This window comes from Sorex araneus, chromosome 9 (genome assembly GCF_027595985.1).
Source record: "Sorex araneus isolate mSorAra2 chromosome 9, mSorAra2.pri, whole genome shotgun sequence".
Taxonomy (NCBI): domain Eukaryota; kingdom Metazoa; phylum Chordata; class Mammalia; order Eulipotyphla; family Soricidae; genus Sorex; species Sorex araneus.
The window spans coordinates 55,876,507-55,900,099 of NC_073310.1; the positions used below are offsets into that span (position 1 = coordinate 55,876,507).

The window sequence follows — 23,593 nt, forward strand, 5'->3', positions numbered from 1 at the left end:
GCCCACGCCCCCGAGAAGCCTCTAGGCTCCAGCGCTCCGCTCACTAAGACGTAGCTCCTGAGGCCCCGCCTCCCCCGTCGTTCAGCTTTCGTCATTGGCTGTGCGTCGGTGAGCTCGGTCGCTCGTCCCACCCCTGCGGGGTGGGCGGGAGCAAACAGCTTTATTGTGTGACGCTTTCGCATCAGATTTCCAACTATCTTGTCCTATATCATTTTCTCCAAATATATAGAGACAGAAAAAAGAAAAAAAATCTAAGTAGGCCCTATTTTTTATTGCCCCAAGGACCATATAAATCATGGCTTCCATAAGGAACATGTTAGAAGGTGCCGAGGGAATCCGAGGAAATCTAGTTTGCATCTCAACCTTTCCCGTCGCCTAGCAACAGTTTCTACGGAGACGGCACCGCCAACAACGCTAAGCAACCCTTGGACCTAGAGGAATAGAAGGGATATTTTCTTTTCCTCCCAATGGGGGACTCTTGAGAAGTGATCAAAGGGGAATTATTTGAAAGAAAGCTTAGTTTCTTGGGAAGGCGAGCGAGTAGAAGAGGAAAGGGAAGAAGCGGTTAAGAAAGAGAGGGAAATACTGGTAGAGTAAGAAAAAAGTTGTACACTTCTTAAGAATTTCCTTGGTGGCTATGGATCCAACGTGCCCTTCCGAGAGCATTTATAACCTCATACCCTGTGACTGGAAAGAGCCTCGCCAGCTTCCTAGGTATGTGGGTAAGCAAAGATTACTTTTTCAAGTGATCATCGTCAAAAAAAAAAAATCAACAAAAAAATTCAACAAATTCAGCAAGGTCTTTGAATTTAGCATAATGAAGTTTGTGGGTTTTTTTTTTTTCCTTTTGGATTTCTGACTACACTGGCAGTGTTCGGGGTTTAAACCTAGCTCTGCATTCAGGGATCACTCCTGGAGGACTTGAGAAACCATGGAGAGCAGGGCCTGGGATTGAACCCAGGATGGCAAGGGAAATGCCCTACCCGCTGTACTATCAGGACCCGGACAGGCTCAGGCCCCAGGCATTGCTCAGGACCCGGACAATTAAGTTTCATATTTAAATTCCTCTGTTGCTGCAATAAATGGTTTCTGAAAGTGATATTTTAGGGGATAAGGAATTGGGGTACAACCAAAACCATGTGAGCTTGGTACTTTAGGACTCCTGCATTCAAAGAATGTGCTCTGGCCTTTGGAACAATCTTTCTGGTCCCTAGAAAGAGTACTATGATAGATTATAAATAATGGTTATTAACATAGGTTATTAATATTTCCCATCTGATATAGTCTCTGCAAACTTCTCTATCACTTTACTTACCTCATCAAAGTGCTCTTATGCTATTCTTTTTGTTTGGGGGCCACATCTGGTAGTGCTCAGGCTTACTTCTGATTATGTGCTCAAGGATTATTCCTGCTGGGGTTCAGGGAGCCATACAGGGTGCTGGGGCTCAAATCCAGGTTGTGGCATGCAAGGTCAGGACCCAGCTACTATATTATCTCTCCATTCCCTAAGTTCTAGTCATTCTGGATCTAAACTTCACAGTTCATAAAGATTTTTAAGTCACCAATGGAAGGAAGCTCATTAACAGAAAATGAATTACCATGAGTAGAATTACCTTGAAAGTGGTGATGAATCAAAGTCCTAGAAAATGGGATAATTCAAGAAGGCACCTTTCATTTCAGACATGTGGATGGGTACAACAATACTTACAAGTAGGGCTTTTGTCACCCAGAAGAATTGCAGGTTTTATATAACTGACTAGTGTTTGTTCATTGTGGATTACTGCTACTACTCATTTAAATTTTCTACAGATGTAATGTGGAATATTTGCATATTTCTCTTATCCCTAAAACCTTTGAAAATAAATATGTCAAAAGTGCTTTACAATTAATTGCCAGGGACATTGGTGGATGTTAACTTTTACAAGTGTTAGACTCATTGTTAGAAAGTTTGTTATTAGAGAACAATATATCTTAAGCATTTAACATTCTATATCATACTATAGGAATCTGGTTATTACAAATCAGCAAAGTTTGAAAGTATGTATTTGTCTATTATAATAATCATTTGACTTGAATTTCCAGAGTATATGAGTGTGTCTTCTAGGCCACAGTAAAGTTGAGGAAAGGGCTTAAGGTGTTTTTTTTTCGTTTAAGCAAGATGAATATCTAAATATAATAACATTAAGAATAACATTTGACTACTAGGCCCTGAGAGATAGCTCAGTGGGTTGAGCCTACTGGCTCAGCCTACTGGTTGAGCACACTGGAGGCCTGAAATTGATCCCAAGTGCTGCTTGGGTATCCCTCCCCTCCAAGCAAACAAACAAAGAAACAAGAATACTACTACTGTTCTTAACAATAATGTGAAGGGCTGAAGTGAGAGCTCACAGGGCTGCAATATATGCCTTCTGGAACAACATGGTCTGCAGAAACCCACTGGTCCCTAGAAAGAGTACTATGTACTCTTGGATCTCCCAAGCTACCATGGGGACTGACTGGTGGCTCCCTGAGCACTCTCTGTGCCAGCATTGGATCAATAAGGCTGAGTACTAAACCTTTTAACCAAGTATCTTGTGTTCAAGTATCTCGTGGAGTTTCCCTGAACGCCCAGCACTGCTCGAGAACACCTACCTCCAAGTATTGTTCTATGCTTTTCTCAATCATCATTTTACCCAGTTAACACAAAACACTGTGAGATGAGTCAAAGTTTACCAATGTTACTGAAAAGAAACTTAGGCCCAGAAATCCGAGGTCACTAGGAAAAACAAGAACTGAGATTATCACAGAAGTCAAAACCCATAATTTAAACCAGTTTATATACTACCTTTGAACCTGAGTAAACAACTTAAATAAAATTTTAAGCACATTTTGCACATTTTCTTTGTTTTCAGATATTCGATCTTTTATCAGGTCTTTATACACAAAATGATTCTTTGAAGATCAGTTACACCCTAGAGCACATTTTCCATAAGATAAAAGCAAAGCAGTGGCAGAGAGACGTACCAATTCTTGGTGTGAAATGAGAAATATGCTTCCTCCTTAGATCATGGAGCAAGGGAGACAATGAGGATGGTGTAAGAAATTAAGATTTTAATAACATTATGTTAAATGCACCGGCTCCATAGGGTTAATGTTGCTCATGCTATAAACTAATGGCCTAATGCCGAAACAGAATTTAATGAAGTCAGTATTATAATTTATATAGATACATAAATTATAATATATCTTTAAGGCTTGGAATAATTTTATTATGTGAGTATAAAGACTGCAACTTTTTTAATTTTAGGTATGCATCAGTTTTTAAGGAAGCTATAAAAAATGACTTGAAAAAGTCTAAAAGTGCAATGAAAACAATGGGACCAGCAAAAATTGAACTACCTTCTCCAAAGGATTTCCTGAAGAAACATTCAAAGGACAAAGCACTACCACCAAGTGTGTTTTTCCACTTAAAAAATTAAGCGGCATTTAATATGATCATGTAAAGTTATATAATCACACTGATGTTATATAATTTTTTGGTAATTTTAAATAAAATTAGTCTCTGAATATTAAATAGAAAAATAATTACAACTTTACTTCAGATAAATAGAACTTGAGAGGGATATGGATCAGTAGTACAGCAGGTGGGCATTTGCCTTGCATGAAGCTGACACAGGTTTGGTCTCTGCCATCCCACATGATACTTGAATACTGCCAGTACTGAGCCCTGAGTGCAGAGCACAAGTAAGCCCTGACCACCACCAGATAGACCCCCGTTTATTTTTTTAAAGAATAACACAATTTGAGAAGCTAGAGGAAAATAGGAGTATGAAGTAAAAAAAATAGTGAACGTATTGTTACTCCAGCAAGATGTTACTCCACTTTCCTTTTGCTAAAGCAAGCCTCTTGAGCTATATCTTGGGCTCTCCTGTAAAACTCCTCCTGCAACACCACATGGCTGACCATCTTAGACATTAGCCGTATGACTTCATTTGAAAGCAACTAGAAGAAGCGTTTTAAGTTCCAGTGGGCAATATTGCCAAGCTTCTAAACCCCAACTGTTCTCTCCAAGAGATGAAAATTAGAGCTATTACTGTACATTGCAGAAACTACTACTAGGACAACTTTATGCTTGAGTGAGGCCCTTCACTCTTCCAGTTCTCTAAGACCACTGGAACCATAAATGGAGTTAGAATTAATGGCGAAGACCTTAGGAATAAGTAGTAGTCAAAGCCAGCTTCTTGGCTCTACTACCAATCTAGTCCAAGAGGGACCTGCACTTAGAAGAATCCTATGCTTGGTTTAATATTTTGCGCTTGCCATCTTGATATTTCTAATTTTTCCTCAATGTGTCCTTCTACATTTTCATTTTGTACTGGGCTTTGGAGATTACAAAAGCTGTCATTGTCATAGATTATATAACTTTGAGGCTCCCAGGGAACTAGAGAAAAAATGAAAATGGAACTATGACACTTATGCATAAAAATAGATTCTTTCCATCTTGGATATGACTTCCCTGATGTTTAAGAATAATGAGAAGGAGAGAGAAATGAGTGTATTGCTTTTCATTGTTGTTTTTGGGTCATACCTGGCAATGCTTCGGGTTCTTTACTCAGGAATTACTCCTGGCGGTGTTCAAGGGATAATATGGGATGCTGGGGATCGAACTCAGGTCAGCCACATTCAAGGAAAATGTCTTACCACCTATACTATCATGCTGGCCCCAGAATTTATTACTTTTTCATTATTTTGGTGCAGGCACACCTAGCAGTGTTCAGGAGCTACTCCCAGCTTTGGGCTGAGGGTAGGAGTCCCTTCTTGTTGTGGTGGGGTGACCATGTGGTGCTGGGGATTGAACCGGGCCTTTGAGTGCAAAGCATGCATTCCAGCCCACTGAGCTATTTTTCTGGCCCCAGATTCTATTGCTTTTTAAACATTGACCTTTTGGTGTCTTCTAGCATTAGAGAAATAATACAGCATCTCAATTCCAGCTTGGATGTAACTTTTGACAAAAGCAATATTATTCCCAAAACAAAAATTTACATACTTAAAAATTCTTATAACCCAGAAGCCTTGAAAATTGATGAGGCATTATTAGGAAAGTTAGATGAAATATGTCTCAAAATACAGCCTCCTGCTTTAAATCTGTGGCTTCTAGACTCCCTTCTTCAGGTGGAGTATTGGCATTTTGTGATCTACAACCACTAAATACCTGAACATCTTAGAGTGGAATTAAATTCTTTTAACAGTGATATCCCTCTTCCTGAGCTTGAACCGGGTCTGAACCGGGTCTTCCACATAAAAAGTGTGTACCCAGTCCTCGAAGTTATCTCCCTTTAAGTAGTTCATAAAGACACAGTCTTGAATACCATTGCATGCTGAGGTATGGGGGTATTAGGTCTTAAATATACAAATATTAAGGGGACAAAATTTAGTCCATTACAAGAGATTAATCTAATTCACAGAATCTAATAAACATTGCTTTTTCTGATAACAAAATTTAAATAGATTTCACTTTTCTCTCTTTTTTATTTTTGGTTTGGGCCACATCCTGAGTGCTCAGGGGCTCCTCTGACTCTATATTCAGACATTGCTTTCTGCAGTGTGGGTAGAACTTGGGGGACTCAGGCAATGCTGGGATCCAGAATCCTGAGCTATCTCTCCAGCCCCTGAATTCCAGTCCTTACAAAGTCCAAGTTCATCTGGTTAAGAATGAAGGGATACATTGTTGAGAGGATTGTTCTTTTTAGCTCCAGGAAGTAAATTATAATTATTTTACTTTAGCATTTTATTTTTATTTTTTTGCTTTTTGGGTCACACCTGGCGATGCACAGGGGTTCCTCCTGGCTCTGCACTCAGGAATTACCCCTGGCTGTGCTCAGGGGACCATATGGGATGCTGGGATTTGAACCCGGGTCGGCCGCGTGCAAGGCAAACGCCCTATCCGCTGTGCTATCTCTCCAGCCCCTACTTTAGCATTTTAGACATTATAACTTTTTGTTTGCTTGTTTGATTTTTATTCCGGGGTTACGCACTTGGCAGTGCTCAGGACTTACTCCTGGCTCTGCCGTCAGGGGTTGTTCCTGGTGGGCTCTGGGAATCATATGTGGCGCCGTTACTATGGCCTGACATTATAGCATTTTGCAAGCTACTGAGAGTATCCCACCCACATGGCAGAGCCTGGCAAACTCCCTGTGGTGTATTCAATATGCCAAAAACAGTAACAAGTCTCACAATGGAGATGTTACTGTTGCCTGCTCAAGCAAATCGATGAGCAACGGGATGACAGTGATACAGTGATAAAATTTTATGTGTTTATTTGGCTCTCAATAGAAGATGAAAGTGCCAAAATGGTTGAAAAGACAATCCAAGTCTCTTTAAAATGAATTGCATTTAGGGAGGAGAAAACAGGAAACTTTTAAAATTAATTTTGGTAAGCTACATGTTGGGTTGCTAACTAATTATTTTTATTTTTTTAATTTTGATTGTAACCATATAATAATGCTAATGAAAAATCCAGACTTTCAGACTTGATAATAAAACAAGTTTGATCTCTCCACTTAGTGATTTTATGGTACCTTCCTTGAAGAAGTAACTACTGGTAATATTAGTAGTACTCAGAATACAATTTCTTGGGGGCTGGAGTGATAGCATAGCGGGTAGGGCGTTTGCCTTGCACGCGGCCGACCCGGGTTCAAATCCCAGCATCCCATATAGTCCCCTGAGCACCGCCAGGAGTAATTCCTGAGTGCAGAGCCAGGAGTAACCCCTGTGCATCGCCAGGTGTGACCCAAAAACCAAAAAAAAAAAAAAAAGAATACAATTTCTTTAAGCTTATTTCAGAGGGAAATCTGAATGTTTATAGCGGACATCTGTAGTACTGTAGCACTGTAGCACTGTCGTCTCATTGTTATCGATTTTCTCGAGTGGGCACCAGTAACATCTCCATTATGAGACTTATTGTTACTGTTTTTGGCATATCAAATATGCCACGGGTATCTTGCCAGGCTCTGCTGTGCGGGAGGGATACTCTCGGTAGCTTGTTGGGCTCTCTGAGAGGGATGGAGGAATCGAACCTGGGTCAGCCATGTGCAAGGCAAACGCCCTACCCACTGTGCTATCACTCCAGTCCGTAGTGGACATCATTACAAGAAATTATTTTCACAATAAATAATAAAATTTATGGTTTGTGCCATGGGATTTTGGGAGCTTCTTTTTTTTCTAATTGAATCACCATGAGACACACAATTACAAAATTGTTCATGACTGGATTTCAGTCATACAATGTTCCATTACCTGTCCCTTCACTAGTGTACATTTTCCACCTCCCATGTCCCTAGTTTTCCTCCTGCCCCGCCCACCCCTGCCTGTCTCTCTGCAGGCACTTCCCCCCACCCCTTTTATTATGGTTTGCTATACATTTTCTGAAAGTTTATCATGTTTGTCCCTTTATCTACTGTCAGCACTCAGTTCTTGTCCAGAGTGATCATTTCCAACTATCCCTGTCATAATGGTCCCTTCTCTGTCCTAACTGCCCTTCCTCCACCACTTGTGACAATGGAGAGCTTATTCTTTATATGTGTATATTGTTCTTCAACATTTTCACCTGAATCTGTTATATTTTGTGTTTGCATTTGTGATTATTATCTTTTTCATTAAATATCTGAATATACTGTTCATAAAACTTTTAAAACCCCTTTAAATACTGGTGATATAACATCAAAATTTTATAAATTTTTCTAAGTACTATATTTCTACTTTCAACTAACTAGTTGATGCTATGTCTAAACAGAAAAATCATTTGAGAGAACGTCATTGCATGTGGGCAAAAAGCCTCCTGTGCCACGGAGGGACGAACATCCAGTCATGGGAATACAGAGTGGAAAAAATTTTATAAGCACAAACGTAGCTGATATTATTATGGGAGTCGCTAAGAAACCAAAACCGATTTATGTTGACAACAGAACCGGAGACAGGCATAATCTTGAGACCTCAGGACTAATTCCGAAGTATATCAATAAAAAGGTAAGCCTATAATAAGGAGAGAGCATGGGGGGGATGTCCCAAAGGCTGGTGCACACACGTTTCAAGCAGGAGCCCTCGGTTTAGTCCATGTCACTGCATAGTGCCTCAAGCACTGCTGGGAGTGACCTGAGAACTGAAATGGGAGTAGCCTCTGAGCACTGTCAGGTATAGTCACCCCAAAAGAGCAAATTAAAAAGATCTGGGAGTTTTTGTTTGTTTTTGGGTCACAGCAGCTGTGCTCAGGAATTGCTCCTTGCAGTGCACTCAGGGATCACGCCTGGCGGGCTCAAGGGATCATATGGGATGCCAGGTATCGAATCTGGGTTGGTCACAAGCAAGGCAAGCACCCTACCCTTTATACTCTTTCTCTGGTCTTTAAACAAGGACCAGCTCTTGATTTAAGTTAAAGCCCACACTGGGGCTGGAGAGATAGTACAATGGATAAGGTGCTTGTCTTGCTTGTGACCAACTTGGGTTTAATCCCCAATACTACATTTGGTTCCCTGAGCCCCTCTAGTAGTGATCTCTGAGCACAAAACCTAGAGTAAGCCCAAAGCAGATCCAGGTATGGCCCCAGTTTCTCTCCGCAATAAAAATTTTAAATCAGGCATTCATAATGACTGCCTATATTATTGTCAATAGAGTTATCATAAGATAAATGGTTTAGATCACCAATCCCCAATCCTATGTAATCGGTTTTGGTGCAAATTTAAAGTGATGAAATGATAAAGAATTTGTAATGAACAGCAGCATATAGTTCAGTAGAGGGAAACCGCAATTATTTCCCTTAGTTTCTTTTATCAATATCTAGTTTTTGCATGGAAGAGGTAATGGTCTCTCAAGCAGTGCTCAAGGATCCAGGGCCACTCCCAGGCATACTTGGTTCGAGGGTGCTTGAAAGGCTTCCATGGATGCATGTGTTGGTGCTCAGAGAGTCATGTGGTGCCAGGGATCAGACCAGGGTCTCACACATGCAGAGCATGTGCCCCTGGCCGCTGTGTGATCTCATTCACTCCAATGAATTCAGCAATGATGACAGACTTTGATAGGGTAGAAACTTTTTTTTTAATTAGTGAGTCACAGTGAGGGTACAGTTACAGATTCAAACATTTCGTGCTTGTTTTTCTCTCATGCAGTGTTCGGGAGCCCATCCCTCCACCAGTGTCCATTCTCCACCACCAATGAATCCAGTATCCCTCCCACCCCCCAATCCCATCCCCCCACCCCACCCCGACTCTGTGGCAGGGCATTCCAATTTGTTCTCTCTCTCTCCTTTTGGGTATTGTGGTCTGGAATAGGGGTATTGAGTGGCCATCATGTTCAGACACTAGTCCGCTTTCAGCGCACATTTCCCTTGCCACATGGGATTTCCACTCACAATTTACTTGGTATTCCCTTCTCCATTTGGTATGACTTTCCCCCAGCATGTGAGGCCAAGTTCCAAGCTATGGAGTCAACCTCCTGGTATTGTATACTACTATTCTTGGGTATTAGTCTCCTACTCTGTTATTTTATATTCCACAGATGAGTGCAATCTTTCTGTCTGTCCCTCTATTTCTGACTCATTTCACTTAGCATTATACTTTCCATGTTGATCCACTTATATGCAAAGTTCATAACTTCATCTTTACTAACAGCTGCATAGTATTCCATTGTATAGATGTACCAAAGTTTCTTTAACCAGTCATCTGTTCTTGGGCACTCGGTTTTTTCCAGGTTCTGGCTATTGTAAACAGTGCTGTGATGAGCATATAAGTGCAGATGTATTTCGACTATACTTTTTTGTTTCTCCAGGGTATATTCCCAGAAGTGGTATTGCTGGATCAAATAGAAGCTCAATTTCTAATTTTTTGAGAAGCATCCATATTGTTTTCCAAAGGGGCTGGACCAGTCGGCATTCCCACTAGCAGTGTAGAAGGGTCCCTTTCTCCCCACATCCTCTCCAACAGCGGTTGCTTTTGTTCTTTTGGATGTGTGCCATTCTCTGTGGTGTGAGGTGGTATCTCATGGTTGTTTTGATTTGCATCTCCCTGATGATTAGTGATGCAGAGCATTTATTCATGTACCTTTTAGCCATTCGTATATCTTCCTTGGGAAAGTTTCTGTTCATTTCTTTGGCCCATTTTCTGAAGGGGTTGGATGTTTTCTTCTTGGAGAGTTCAACCAGTGCTTTATATACCCTTGATATCAACCCTTTATCGGATGGGTATTGGGTGAATATCCAATAAAGTAGAAATGTTATTTGAAGCACAGTCACTGTTTTAAATCCAGAAAGGCTAGTCTTTCAGACGATTTTAGGACTAAATCATTAGCAAAGTGAGAGAGAGAAGTAGAGTTTATTCTAACTTAAAAACCTTTCACTCTATCACCATAGTATAAATCATTGGTATTGCTGTTTCAAAAAAAATGTTCATTTATTTTTAGTTTAGAATAAAGCAAACACTAACAGTTCTATACAATAATCTAGTTATATGGGGTCCCTCATTTCTATCTGAAAAGATGCTTCTCAAGCATATAACTTCATTCGTGAAAATTGTAGAAGCTTAGGTTTGTTTAAATAGAGATGACCTTTAAAATTTTAAAAAGCTTACCAACAACTATACCTTATATCACTGTATCACTGTCATCCTGTTGTTCATCGATCTACTCGAGCGGGTGCCAGTAACATCTCCATTTTCCCAGCCCTGAGATTTTAGCAGCCTTTCCTTACTCATTTTTCTCAACAATTGGAGGCTCTTTCCAGGGTCAGGGGAATGAGACCTGTTATAGTTATTGTGTTTGGCATATCGAATATGCCACGGGGAGCTTGCCAGGCTCTTCTAAACCCTATAACCCTCTTATAAACCCTATAATTCTCTCTGTGTTCATAAAACTCAAAAGTGCTTGAAGCACTCCAAAAATATGAATGAGGAATCCAGAAGAATAATAATACATATTAATAATAATCTGTGGCAAGAAAGAAGAAGAGAACCTGAATAAATTGGAATATATATAGGAGCTTGCATTGAGCTTTGTCAGTGATCCACCCTGATCAACCTAGTAGGATTCAGAATAAAAACAGAAGCTAGAGATTGTTGTCAAAGAGCATTGCCACTGAGGAACTTCTCTGCAGATACCTTTGGAAGAATTCATCTGGATGCTCTAAATTGGCAGTGCAGCCCATTGAAGTCATCTACAGATAGTTTCTCCCTGTTTCCTCGGATAGCTGCTTGTAGCAGAGAAGAGCTCAACTTTCCCTTTCCCATCCCTTTAAAGAGACTCCCAGTAAATTTTCTTCTCTTTATCATTTGAAAACTCTTGATAACTCTTCTTCAGTCATCCTGTCACCAATTGCCAGAGGCTGTGTCCCTCCTGTTGGCTGCCCTCTGCCAGTGCTATTCACCTTAATACAGTTTCTGCCTTGAAGAGAAAATAGAAATAATTCATCATGAAAATGGAAAAATATCATTTGTATGCATGTACAAGCCATGGCAACACCCTGCACCCAACTGTCCACTTGGTGCTCTGGGGACTTAATTTTTCACTTGCCAGAATTCAGTTTTTAAAGCCTATTATTGTAGTAAATCTGTTCATGGACAATATCAGTTTTTTTTAATTTATTTTATTGAATCACTATGTGGAAAGTTATAAAGTTCTCAGGCTTATGTCTCAGTTATACAATGCTCAAACACCCATCCCTTCACCAGTGCCCATATTCCACCACCACCAAAAAAAAAAACCAGTACACCTCCCACCCCGCACCCCCCACCCCCACCTGCATAACTGATAAAATTCACTTCATTTTCTCTTTATCTTGATTACATTCCATATTTCAACCCAAAACTCACTATTGTTGTTGGAGTTTCAACACTGAACTCACTATTCTTCTTGGAGTTTATCCCCCCATAATACGGCCCTATTGACAAGGAAACATTTGATAATTAGTTCTCCATGAATGAGAATAAGGAGGTAAAAGGTCTAGGATTAGGATTTCTATGTTTCAGTAATTAAGTACATGGAGATTTAAGTGGGAAATGTCATCATTTCCCTTCCTGGGGCAGCATAAAGCAAAAGCTTAGTTCACGGTCTAGGGACATGGTTGGGAGCACTTGCTGGGTTCAGAAGTCATCTAGCTGGCTCTGGATGTTGGGCGTTCAGCAGCAGAGCGGTCGTGCAAACACATGGCCACCCGGTTTGAATCCCCGTCAGTTTTTTAAAGAAAAAGATAAGTGAATCTTGTGTGTTTGTTTCAAATAAAGTAGTGTATGTCTGTTTGTGCCAAGAAAAATAACATCTGAAAACAAACAGAAGCATGTATGGCTGCATAAGGTAATTAGAGCAATAAAACATTATTTCTAATTCTTACTGCCACTTACTATCACTATGATTTTTGACAAATTATTGGATTAATCATGGTGTTGTAATGAAGGTTAAATTATATAAAATATATAAGCACTTCACATGATATTGGCACCTAGTAAGAGCTCAGTAAAGAATAGATATAATCATACATGAAATTATCAATAATATTCATTAGTTCTCATATTATTGATGTAGTACATGGGAATATTTCAGATCCCTAAGGCTTTCACCTATTTGTGAGATACTTTTTTTCTAAAATGAGTCATGTCATTTCCTTTATTAAAGTATGCCAAATCAGCTACATGTATAAATATTAACTCAGACTTCTATCTATCACCATTCCCAAAAGTCAGATCAAAATGGATTCAAGACCTCAACATCAGACCTGATCCCATAATGGAGGAAAACACCAGCAGAATCCTCTATAGCATTGAAGCTAAAGGCAATGTAGCACTGTAGCACCGTCGTCCCATTGTTCATCGATTTGCTTGAGCAGGCACCAGTAACGTCTCCATTGTGAGACTTGTTGGTACTGTTTTTGGCATATCAGATACACCACGGGTAGCTTGCCAGGCTCTGCCATGTAAGATACTCTGCCAGGATACTCTCGGTAGCTTGCCAGGCTCTCCAAGAGGGAGGAGGTAAAGGCATCTTCAAAATTGAAACACCACTGACCAAGCAAGTGGAAGCAAAGATAAACAAAGTTTACATTAAACTAAGAAATTTCTGTACCTCAAAAGAAACAGTGATCAAGATACAACGACAGTCAATGAAATGGGAAAAATTATTTACCCAATACCCATCTGATAAGATGTTAATATCAAAGATATACAAAGCATTGGTAGAACTTTACAAGAAGAAAACATTCAACTCCATCAAAAAATGGGGAGAATGAACAGAAACTCATACAAAGAAGAAATTTATGGCCAAAAGACACATGAAAAAATGCTCTTAATCATCAGGGAGATGCAAATCAAAACAATATCATCTCACACCACAGAGACTGGCACACGTCAAAAAGAACAAGAACAACCAGTGCTAGTGTGGATTTGGGGGGAAGGGACTCTCGTTGTTGTTTGAAATGCCAACTGGTTCAGCCTTTTTGGAAAACAATATGAGCATTCCTCAAAAAACTAAAAATTGAGCTTCTATATGACCCAGAAATACCACTTCTGGGAATATACCCTTGGGACCCAAAAACAATGCAGAAAAGTCATCTGCACTTCTATGTTCATTGCAGCACTATTTACAGTAGCCAGAATGTGCAAACAACTGAGTGCCCAAGAACAAATGACTAGATAAATAAAATAGGGTACATCCACACAATGGAGTACTACTACTCAGCCACCGAGAAAAATGAAGCCATAAAATTTGCTTATAAGTGGATGAACATGGAGAGCATCATGCTGAATGGAATGAGTTAGAGGAGAGGGACAGACATAGAATGATTGCACTCTTGTGGGATATAAAAAATACATAGTATGTGACTAACACTCAAGGATAGTAGACACAAGGGCTGGAATGACTGGTCCATGATTGGAAACCACAAATGGGGTGAGGGAGGGCAGTTAAGATAGAAAAGGAATCACTATGACAACGATAGTTGGAAATGATCACTCTGAACAAGAACTGAGTGCTGAAAGTAGGTAAAGGGATATACATGATAACCTTTCAGTATCTGATTGCAAACCATAATGCCCAAAAGGAAAGAGAGAGACAAGGGGGGAAGGGAAGGGAGGGAGGGAGGGAGGGAGGGAAAGAGAGAGAGAGAGGAGAGAGAGAGAGTGATTCAAGGAGAGAAAAAGGGGTCAGAAGGCAAAAAAAATGTATTCCAAATATAAATTAACCTTTTATTGTGGTGACTCAGAACCACCATTCTGAACATGAATGTCCTTAATTGTAGTGAGACGTTGCTCTCATTGGTTGCTGAAATATAATGACAGTTCGCCACTGCTAACCACTGCACTAATGTGCACTTAGGGTTTTGTGTGCAAGACTTCATAGATTTCCAGAACACATTCAGTCATATTGGGGTGGTTTAACAAGTTGCAATAACTTAAAGCAAGGAGTTGTTCTGCATGGTTATTCTACTTGTCCATAGAGGCAAGTGCTGATGCCTTGGTAATTGCCCACTTTCTAGGACTCAGGCAACTCAAAATATCACCAGTGACTATACAGGACAGAAAAACAACTGGTAAGACAATCACCTTCTACTCCAAAAGATCAAAGCACGCTTCTCTTCTTCCACAAGTTAGGTCTTACGGTTCATCTGACTCAAAAGAACAGGAAAGTACAATCCCACCAAGAGCTCAGAAGAACCAGAGTCTGTGAATCATTTGAATGACTCCCATACCTTTCTATCGCTGCTGCTATGGACATCCTCCCCTATCTCCTTATTTATTGTAAATGGCTATTATCTTTTTATTTCCCCTAGCAGTTTTTTTGTTATATTTTAGAGCACTAATAGATGTTATTTTACACTCACTTTTGACAAATTTCTCTCACTATAAAAATGCACGGTTATTCTCTTTCAATGATAAGCCCAGCAACAAGTACATGCTCAAATAATTTTTTGAAGATTCCACAAGGACTGCTTCTGTTTCTCTACATAGTGATAGCAAGTACATCTTTGAATCTGTAAGACTCAAGCTGTCAGTCCTTGAGGCAGCCTGGGAGCCTAAAAACACATTTTGCATTTCCAGAAACCACCAGGGGTGGGGATGAGGGATCCAAGGCAGTTTTTTCTTAAAGGCAGTGAGCTTTGGATATTTTAAGAATTTGTTTTTATAACACTTGGGAAACATTTCTCTTTTATTTAACAAGAACAGGCAAAAGGAACCTCAAGCTATTTAAGATATTTTAAGGTAAAAGTGTGGAAGCACTGAACAGAAGTAAAGAGAAGGCATCTCTGAGGGGGAAAGTAAGGGCGGAGTCATCTGCCCAAAACGGGCACTGGAGCAATTCAGAGGGAAAACAAGCAAGCACAATAACATGTCAGACTATTTAAGAGTCAACTGCTTTCCAAAGAAGATAATGTCATTGAGTTTTGTCAATTTGCAGTGTCTTGAGCAAATACTTAAAGTTTGTAACGTTGTTTTTTCCTCCCAGGCCATTTATAGTATATACAGTACATCACTGTCACTGTCATCCCGTTGCTCATCGATTTGCTCGAACGGACACCAGTAATGTCTCCATTGTGAGACTTGTTACTGTTTTTGGCATATTGAACATGCCACAGTTGGCTTGCCAGGCTCTACCATGCGGGTGGATACTGTCAGCTTGCTGGGCTCTCTGAGAGGGATGGAGGAATCGAACCCAGGTCGGCCATGTGCAAGGCAAACGCCATAACCGCTGTGCTAAATCACTCCAGTCCAGTACTTATACATAGGAATAGGATTGCAGTTAGGATATTGATCTTTCTTCTCCCTGAAAATCCTTAGGATTATGGTGTGACACCTGAGTATATTTTTAAGCGCAACCAGGAAGTAAAGAAGGCCCAAGAGGAGTATGATGAGTACATCCAGGAATGCCTTAAAAAATCGGCAATGAAAAAGATTTCTGATGAAGAAAGGGAGGCAGTGCTACAGGTAAGTGTCCTGAGCTACTCTTGTAACTTTCTAGAATATCTTTTGTAACTTTCTAGATGTCCTTTTAACTTTCTAGAATGTCTCTTCAGGGAAAGGTCCTCCCTGGGGATAATAAAAGTGGGCACTTTTCTTTGAAATCAAGACTCTTTCACCCAACTAACTCTGGGGCGAACCACAAATTGTAACACAGGGTTTTATTGACATAGTATTTTCTTTCCAATTTGGTGAACTTCTGCCTTTTCCCAAACCTGTCATAAAACTTGTTTTCTCCACGAAACATGCATAAATGTAGTGAGAAAGCATTTTTATTTTTATTGTCATGTCCCTGAATTTTTCAAGAGCACAATCCATGAAGCAGATCATTTTCACTAGATGGAGCTCTAGAATAATTGAAAGTTTTCCTTAGACCCATTTTTCTTTTCCTTCTCAAGGCCCACTTTAAAAAATAACCAATGATTTGATTGTACATGTATTTCCCTTATTTTGAATGAAAATGGGCTTGAAATATATGTTCCTCTTGGGATATTTAATGTAAGAATTACATGAAGATGTTCAAGATATTGTTGGATATGGAGCAGGTTGCCGTATCATCATCATTATCACCATTATCATCATCATCATCATCATCATCATCATCATCATCATCATCATCATAATCATATCATCATCATCATCATTATTATTTTTTCTTATTTGCTTAAAGTATTTTATTACATATCAACCAAATACAATCCACAGACTTTGGATTTTAACTCAAAACAGCCTTAAAGAAATAGGCATAAGAAGCATCAAGAGACTACAGGGAATGTTGTAATTTGTATAACAAGGAGAAAATATGAACATGCATATCCATCTACCTACATTTCAGAAGGAACAATGAAATGATAAACGGTAATAAAACTGATCACTTACAAGTGTAGGGACAGAAAGTGGGGAATGAGAGTCCCTTGTACTTTTCTCCAATAGCTTAGACGAAGAAATCATTTACTGTTTGAGTTTAAATCAAATTAAATAAAATCAAATAATTTTTCCAAAATTAAAGATCACTGAAACAAATTAACCTAACTCTATAGAAAGTTGCCCAAACAACTGCACAGAGAATATTTTAACACACAGCTGGAAGGGTAAATTTGTCAGGATTTTCTCCCTGCCCTGTGCCCAGGAACCACTCCTGTCAGTTCTTTGTCAGTGGGGACCATATGGGATGCTGGGGATCAAACCCAGGTCTGCTGCATGCAAGGCAAGTACCCTAGCCACTGTATCATCATTGTTATTAGCTCTCAACACAATGTTTTGACTATACTCATTTTCTTCTGTAGACATGGTTCTTGGTTATTTTGAAAGCTGTTTCAAAGCCCTTTCTAATGACTTTTTAAAAACAAAATTTTTACTCCTTTTACCTTATTAATTTCTGATGTAAACTGCATTGAGGTGCTGTTAGGAATTCTTAACATCTTACCAATGCCATTACAATCATCAATAAACAATCTTCTTTTGCATGAAGCAACATGGTCAGTCCCAAGGATCTTAACAAAGACATAAGATAAAATTTTTGCTAGAGAGGATGTTATTGTTGAATTGATGAGAGGTGATATATCTGTCTATGCATAGCTGTGTGTGCATGCCGTAATTGTAGGTTTCATAAGGCTCCCATGCATGAGTCTCCACCAAAAGGTGGCCCTGTTTAGCTGGACTTCAGCTGCAGAGCAAGGGGGAGTTCCAGACAAGAGGAGTGACTTAAGGGCAGGTCTGTGTCTCGGTTACCAGAAGCATCCCCAGTATCTAGCCCAGAGCCCAGTATAAACACTGATGTTTAGTAATGGTGTGAAGGGAAAGGAAAAGGAAACCAGGCAGGCAGGAGACCAGTGGGCATAGCTGGAACATTGCTTGACAGTTTCAGAGAGACCTGACAGGTGCGCCCCTCTCTCTCTCTCTCTCTCTCTCTCTCTCTCTCTCTCTCTCTCTCTCTCTCTTTCTCCCCTCCCTTACCCCCACCACCACCATGCTTGTTCTGAAATCCCAAGGATGACTAAATGATGCTGAAAACAAAGAGAGGGAACTTCTCCGAAGGTAGAGGATGCGCTCTTTTCGAGATAAAGCACCTCTCAGCTTCCTATCAAGTAGGCTACAGCATCTCTGCATAGCCTTGGGAGTGACTGTTGGAAGTCTTGGATGGCTTCTTACCCAGCCAGGGAAAGAAAGCCTCTAGTCATGGGCTTGACAAATGCTGAGCCATGCTTCTTTCCTTGGGTTAAGAATTAGTGTGCTTGTGTGGCCTGTTCTTCATAAAACAGCAGTCTGATTCTACCAGGAAGGATGATCCCAAACTTGTTAAGAGGACGGAAAGTCCAAGGTCTCGTTTGGTGGGCTCCTTTGTTCATCCATCCATTGATTCATTTATGGAGCCTATAATGTTCACTGTGCCCACCCTGGAGGGCACTGTAGTGAGCCTGACTGTCACAGACCTTAGAACTTGTCTTTGCTTGCCCTTGTCCACAAATTAGCAAGTAGCCAGAGGGAACTAGCTTATCCATGGGCTCAGTTCTGGGCCTGAGTCTGCTCCCACCTGCATCGGGGCAGAGGTGGGGCACGGACACTTCCTGCAGGAAGTCCGACGCATGCTCGATGAGATTCCCAAGAGAGTTTATGAAGACATTGCCATTGACAGGAGCAAAAGCAAGGTAAAGGGGACTCAAAAGGAGCACCACAGTAGCCCTAGATTGCTAACATGAGAACCCACAGTTACTCTAGCAGAATAGGGGTATGACACAGAGTACCCAGAATCCAGTGAGAGCTGGAGCCTGGAAGAAAGGCACTGGGAAGGCATTGTTGTCCCTTTTAGATAAGCCAAAACCAGTGTCCAGATTAATGTCATAGAAGAGGCGGGAAAATATACCACCTCTCCCTCCTCTCACCAGAGTCACCATTGGCTAAACTGAGAAACTGGAGGACAAAGGACTGCAGCACTGAAGTTGCAGGGGATGGGGGAGGGGCCAGGAGAGGACCCCCCCAAGAATCAGCCCCCACCATCTCCAATCATAGAGCAGGGCAAGAAAGTGGAGAATTGATGGGGATGAAAAAGGGTTCAAAAGATGCATGTATTGTTGCAATAGCCAAAATCTAGAAAAACAACCCCAAGTGCCCAGGAATAGATGACTGGTTAAAGAAATTTTGGTACATCTACACAATGGAGTATTATGCAGCTGTTAGAAAAAATGAAGTCATAAAATTTGCATATAAGTGGATCAACATGGAAAGTACCATGCTAAGTGAAATGAGTCAGAAAGAGAGGGACAGACATAGAAAGATTGCTCTCATCTGTGCAATATAAAGTAACAGAATGGGCAACTAGTACCCAAGAATAGTAAAGATAAGGACCAGGAGGTTTGCTCCACAGCTTGGAAGCCGGCCTCACATGCTGGGGGAAAAGGCAGCTCAGATAGAGAAGGGAACACCAAGTAAAGGAAATAAAGGGTGTTTGAAGGACATGCTTGGGATGGGAGATGCATGCCGAAAGTAGACTATAGACCGAACATGATGGCCATTCAGTACCTCTATTGCAAACCACAACACCCAAAAGGAGAGAGAAAACAAAAGGGAATGCCCTGCCACAGAAGTGGGGTGGGGTGGTAGGGTGGTGGTGGTGGGAAGGATACTGGGATCATTGGTGGTGGAGAATGGGCACTGCTGGAGGGATGGGTACTCGATCATTTTATGACTGTAACACAAGTATGAAAGTTTGTAAGTCTGCAACTGTACCTCATCGTGATTCATTAATAAAAAATTTTTTTGAAAGAAAAAGATGCATGTGACTATGGATGGGATTTTATAATTGTCAATTTAAAGGCATTCAAAAACATGATTTTCAGTATTAAAATGAGAAAAATTGCATGATAAAAATAAGGAGTTCAAATACACCAGATATTTGTCTTGGGACTGGATCCATATAGTATAGAAGTTAAGGCACTGGCTTTGCACAGGGTTAACCCCAGTTCAATCCCTGATACCACCAGATTGACCTCTGAACACAGTATCAGGAGTAAGTTCTGAGCACTGTTTGGTGTGGCCCAAATCCCCCACCAAAAAAGATTTGTCTTGAAAAACAGCCAAGAGACCATTTCAATTTAATGTGTGTGACATCTTGGTTATATGTTATTTTATCCACAGTTGTTGACTTTCATCAAAACGTTATTGCACACACTAGTAGATATTTTTAATGCAAACTGTTGAAAGGAAATGTGGAGAATATGTAGCTACTAAGCCAAGTAATATTGAAATGTCACCCAAGTGGCTATACTAAGCCTTTGATATTTGAAAATGTATAAATACATAAATTGATTTTTTTCTCTGCAAGTAGTACCCCTGTGAAACACTGTGGAAACATTTCCTAATGAAAAACTCATATTACTTTGAGGGTGGTTTTTAGTAAACATTGCATATGCGGAAGAATTGTGTTACTCACTCATCCTCTTTTAAAATTTAAACTGGATAGGGGGAAGGAGATGAGAAAACACTTATGACACTTAACCTAGCATGCACCCAGCCCTGATTCTATCCCTGAGCTCAAATCATGTTGTCCCATGAGCACTGTGGGTCCAGCCCTGGAGGAGACCCCAGCATCCCAGGGTGGCCAGGATAGTCCCCAGATCTGCTGGGCCTGAGCAGCACCACATACTCAGGCCCTTGCACTGCACTGCCACCTGGTTGACTGAACTTGCCTGTGTGGGCACCTGGACTTTATGAACAAACCTACCCCCTGCAACCCCCATCTCCCCCCCACACACACAAAATATAATCTGGATAATCTTTCTGTCCTTTCCATTGGGAAAATGCCTAACATATTCTCACTCCTTGGAAATAAATCATTGAAATTTTATTTTCCCAAATAATATCTATAAGATAAAATTTGTACTTCAGTGGCTTTTTATGAAGATACTTTTATTTAAAGATACTCCTAATCTTTTAAAACTAAATGCATTTTATGTTGGTTTTCAGTGCAATATTTTAAATTATGCTTTCCATTTTTTGCTTTTGTTTGAATAAAACAATTTGTATGAGTAAAATGATTAGTGCACTTATTATAGTAGTAATAGAAAGTGTTAACTTGTAAGATTTCATTTCCTGAATTCAATTAGTACCTAAGACCATTTTGTCATTGAGCCTCTAGTGTCCTATACTAAAAATGGAAACTGCACAGAGATGGAAATAAACTTTATTGCTCCCAAGAGATCCCTTATTTTAAATTTGTTGGTTCTGAGAATATAGAATATTAACTACACTATTGAATTAGCACAAGTGTTACATTTAATGACATTTCAGAGATTTCTGCTATACGTTAATGGGACATAACAATCCCTTGACTATATGGAGGAAGAATTCTTTATAGTATATTAAAAGAGACATAAAAAATCTTTTGAATGAACCAGAGAGATAATACAATGGATAATGTATTTGCCTTGCACAAGGCCGATACACTATATAGGCATCAGAAGAGAGCCAGGAGTAAGCCCTGAGTACTACTGGGTGTTACCCCAAAACAAAAACAAAATCAAAAGAGCTTATAAAAAATAAACTTTGGAATTTTTGTACAATTTTATTTAGTTAAAGATTAGAGAATATGACCTGGCAAGTCAGAATACAAACTTTTAATGTGATATTCTTATTTCAGAATGAGGCTAATGATGTTTTTTCTTTTTGGGTCACACCTGGCAATGCACAGGGGTTACTCCTGGCTCTGCACTCAGGAATTACCCCTGGCGGTGCTCAGGGAACTATATAGGATGTTGGGAATCGAACCCAGGTTGGCCGAGTACAAGGCAAACGCCCTACCTGCTGTGCTATCACTCCAGCCCCGAGGCTAATGATTTTTAAAACAGAAAACTCTAAAGAAAAAACCCAGGTGCATGAGAGATGGTACAGTGGGTAGGGCGCTTGCTTGCATACTACTGACCTGGAGTCGATCCCCAGCATCCCATATGGTTCCCTGCGCACTGCCAGGAGTGATTCCTAAGTGCAGAGCCAGGAGTAACCTTTTGACATCGCTGAGTTTGGCCCAAAAACAGACAGGAAGGAAAGAAGAAAGGATGGAAGGAGGAAGGGAGGGGGGAGGGAGGGAGGGAGGGAGGGGAGAGAAAGAAACGTTTTAGAATAATTTCTTGTTCAAATTTTTATTTTGCATGGGACTATCAATTTTAATTTTTTACCAAAGCATTTGACTGAGCTTCATTTCATACAACTTTACACGACATGTGTGTATTCAGTGGTCAGAACAAGTACAGTAGCACTAAAAACAGAGCAAACAAATATTCCCAGGGGGAATGAAGCACACGGGCAAGGCCTGGGTCAGGTGTTTTTCTGTTGCTGTGACTAAATACACATCATTGTTCAAAGTTTGTTTTCTTAACGATTTACATTTTCCTTTTCACATCTTTGCTTTATGTTTCTTTCTCTCTTACAATTCATGCTGCTTTGAGGGACTTGTTGTCATTGTTACCATTTTCTCCACCATTGGTAGGGGCTGAAGAAGAACTGGGAAGAGGTGCATAAAGAGTTCCAGTCCCTCTCGGTCTTCATCGACTCAATCCCCAAGAAGATGCACAAGCAAAGACTGGAAGAGGAAATGAAGCAACTGGAACATGATATTGCTGCCATCGAAAAGCACAAAATTATTTATATTGCTAATAAGAAGTAATGTGTTTTTAAAGGCACAATCACTTTCAAGTAAGGTGGGGGAGTACACCAATGAAGCTTAGTTTCTTCAAGAAGACAGACCCACCCATGAAAAAATTAAAATGGGTCTTTACTAGCATAAGTTGGGCAACATTAAACGATTAGATTATAGATTATTTCCTCTCCTGAGATAAAATTGTGAGTGTTTTCTACAAATAAGTAAAACAACAAATAAAATCCTACTTTAAGTATTCCTCTTTTATTGTGCATTTCATTATTGCTGTTATGCACTTATTTCACATAAGTCCTGAAACATAAAATGAGGAGTTGGAATTTCACTTTTTTTTTTACACTGCATGATATAAGGAACATAGTATAAAACTGACTAGAGTGCCAGCTTCATACGGGTGAGGTCCTGGTTGAACCCGACTCTGCTAAAAGAAAAACAACTGTGAAGTATTTTAAACAGAAATCCTGCTGTCTGGTTTCTTACTAACTCTAAACTGTTTCTTATAGATTGTTTCAGAATGCCACACATAGGGCTGGAGCGATAGCATAGCGGGTGGGGCATTTGCCTTGCATGCAGCCAACCCAGGTTCGATTCCCAGCATCTCATATGGTCCCCTGAGCACAGCCAGGAGTAGTTCCTGAGTGCAAAGCCAGGAGTAACCCCTGTGCATCGCCGGGTGTGACCCAAAAAGCAAAAAAAAAAAACAAACCAGAATGCCACACATTTTATAGTATATATTCTCTGCTAGCCTCTGTGGCAACTAATCCCAACCAGGATTATTATCTGTATCCATATTGTTACCTATACTAAAAAGCTTACATTTAGAGGAGAAAAAGTTAGGAGGATGATTTCTAGAATCAAGAGAACAGGTTAAATAATGCATAATTGAAGACAGTTAAAAATAATAACAGCCAGGAATATAGTTCAGCAGTATAAAGTACACATCTCACATGTGTGAAGCTTTGTGCTCAATCCCTGGCTC

The 23,593-nt window shown here is 40.1% G+C and overlaps 2 protein-coding genes across 3 annotated transcripts in view; one reads left to right on the forward strand and one right to left on the reverse strand.

Annotated features, from left to right (window-relative positions):
- Nucleotides 1-23,593, reverse strand: part of THNSL1 (threonine synthase like 1) — a 70,920-nt gene that overhangs the window by 16,603 nt on the left and 30,724 nt on the right. The window contains exon 3 of one of the 2 annotated variants that reach the window (XR_008631380.1): nt 9,250-11,403. The exons of the other annotated variant lie outside the window; for it this stretch is intronic. The gene's annotated coding sequence lies outside the window, so the exon portion shown is untranslated. Of the gene's footprint in view, nt 1-9,249; nt 11,404-23,593 lie in introns of those variants that run through there. 2 annotated transcript variants of the gene reach the window in all.
- On the forward strand, nt 152-22,937 carry ENKUR (enkurin, TRPC channel interacting protein). The gene is made up of 5 exons (XM_004605492.2): nt 152-714; nt 3,287-3,432; nt 7,772-8,004; nt 15,786-15,932; nt 22,447-22,937. Exons 1-5 carry the CDS (start codon nt 638-640, stop codon nt 22,621-22,623), a joined length of 780 nt encoding a protein of 259 aa, XP_004605549.1. The 5' UTR covers nt 152-637; the 3' UTR covers nt 22,624-22,937.

Coding starts and splice junctions, on each gene's coding strand:
- ENKUR (XM_004605492.2), top strand. CDS start 638: ATGGATCCAACGTGCCCTTCCGAGAGCATTTATAACCTCATACCCTGT. Junction 8,005..15,785: donor CGAAGTATATCAATAAAAAG/GTAAGCCTATAA, acceptor GAAAATCCTTAG/GATTATGGTGTGACACCTGA. Junction 15,933..22,446: donor AAAGGGAGGCAGTGCTACAG/GTAAGTGTCCTG, acceptor CACCATTGGTAG/GGGCTGAAGAAGAACTGGGA.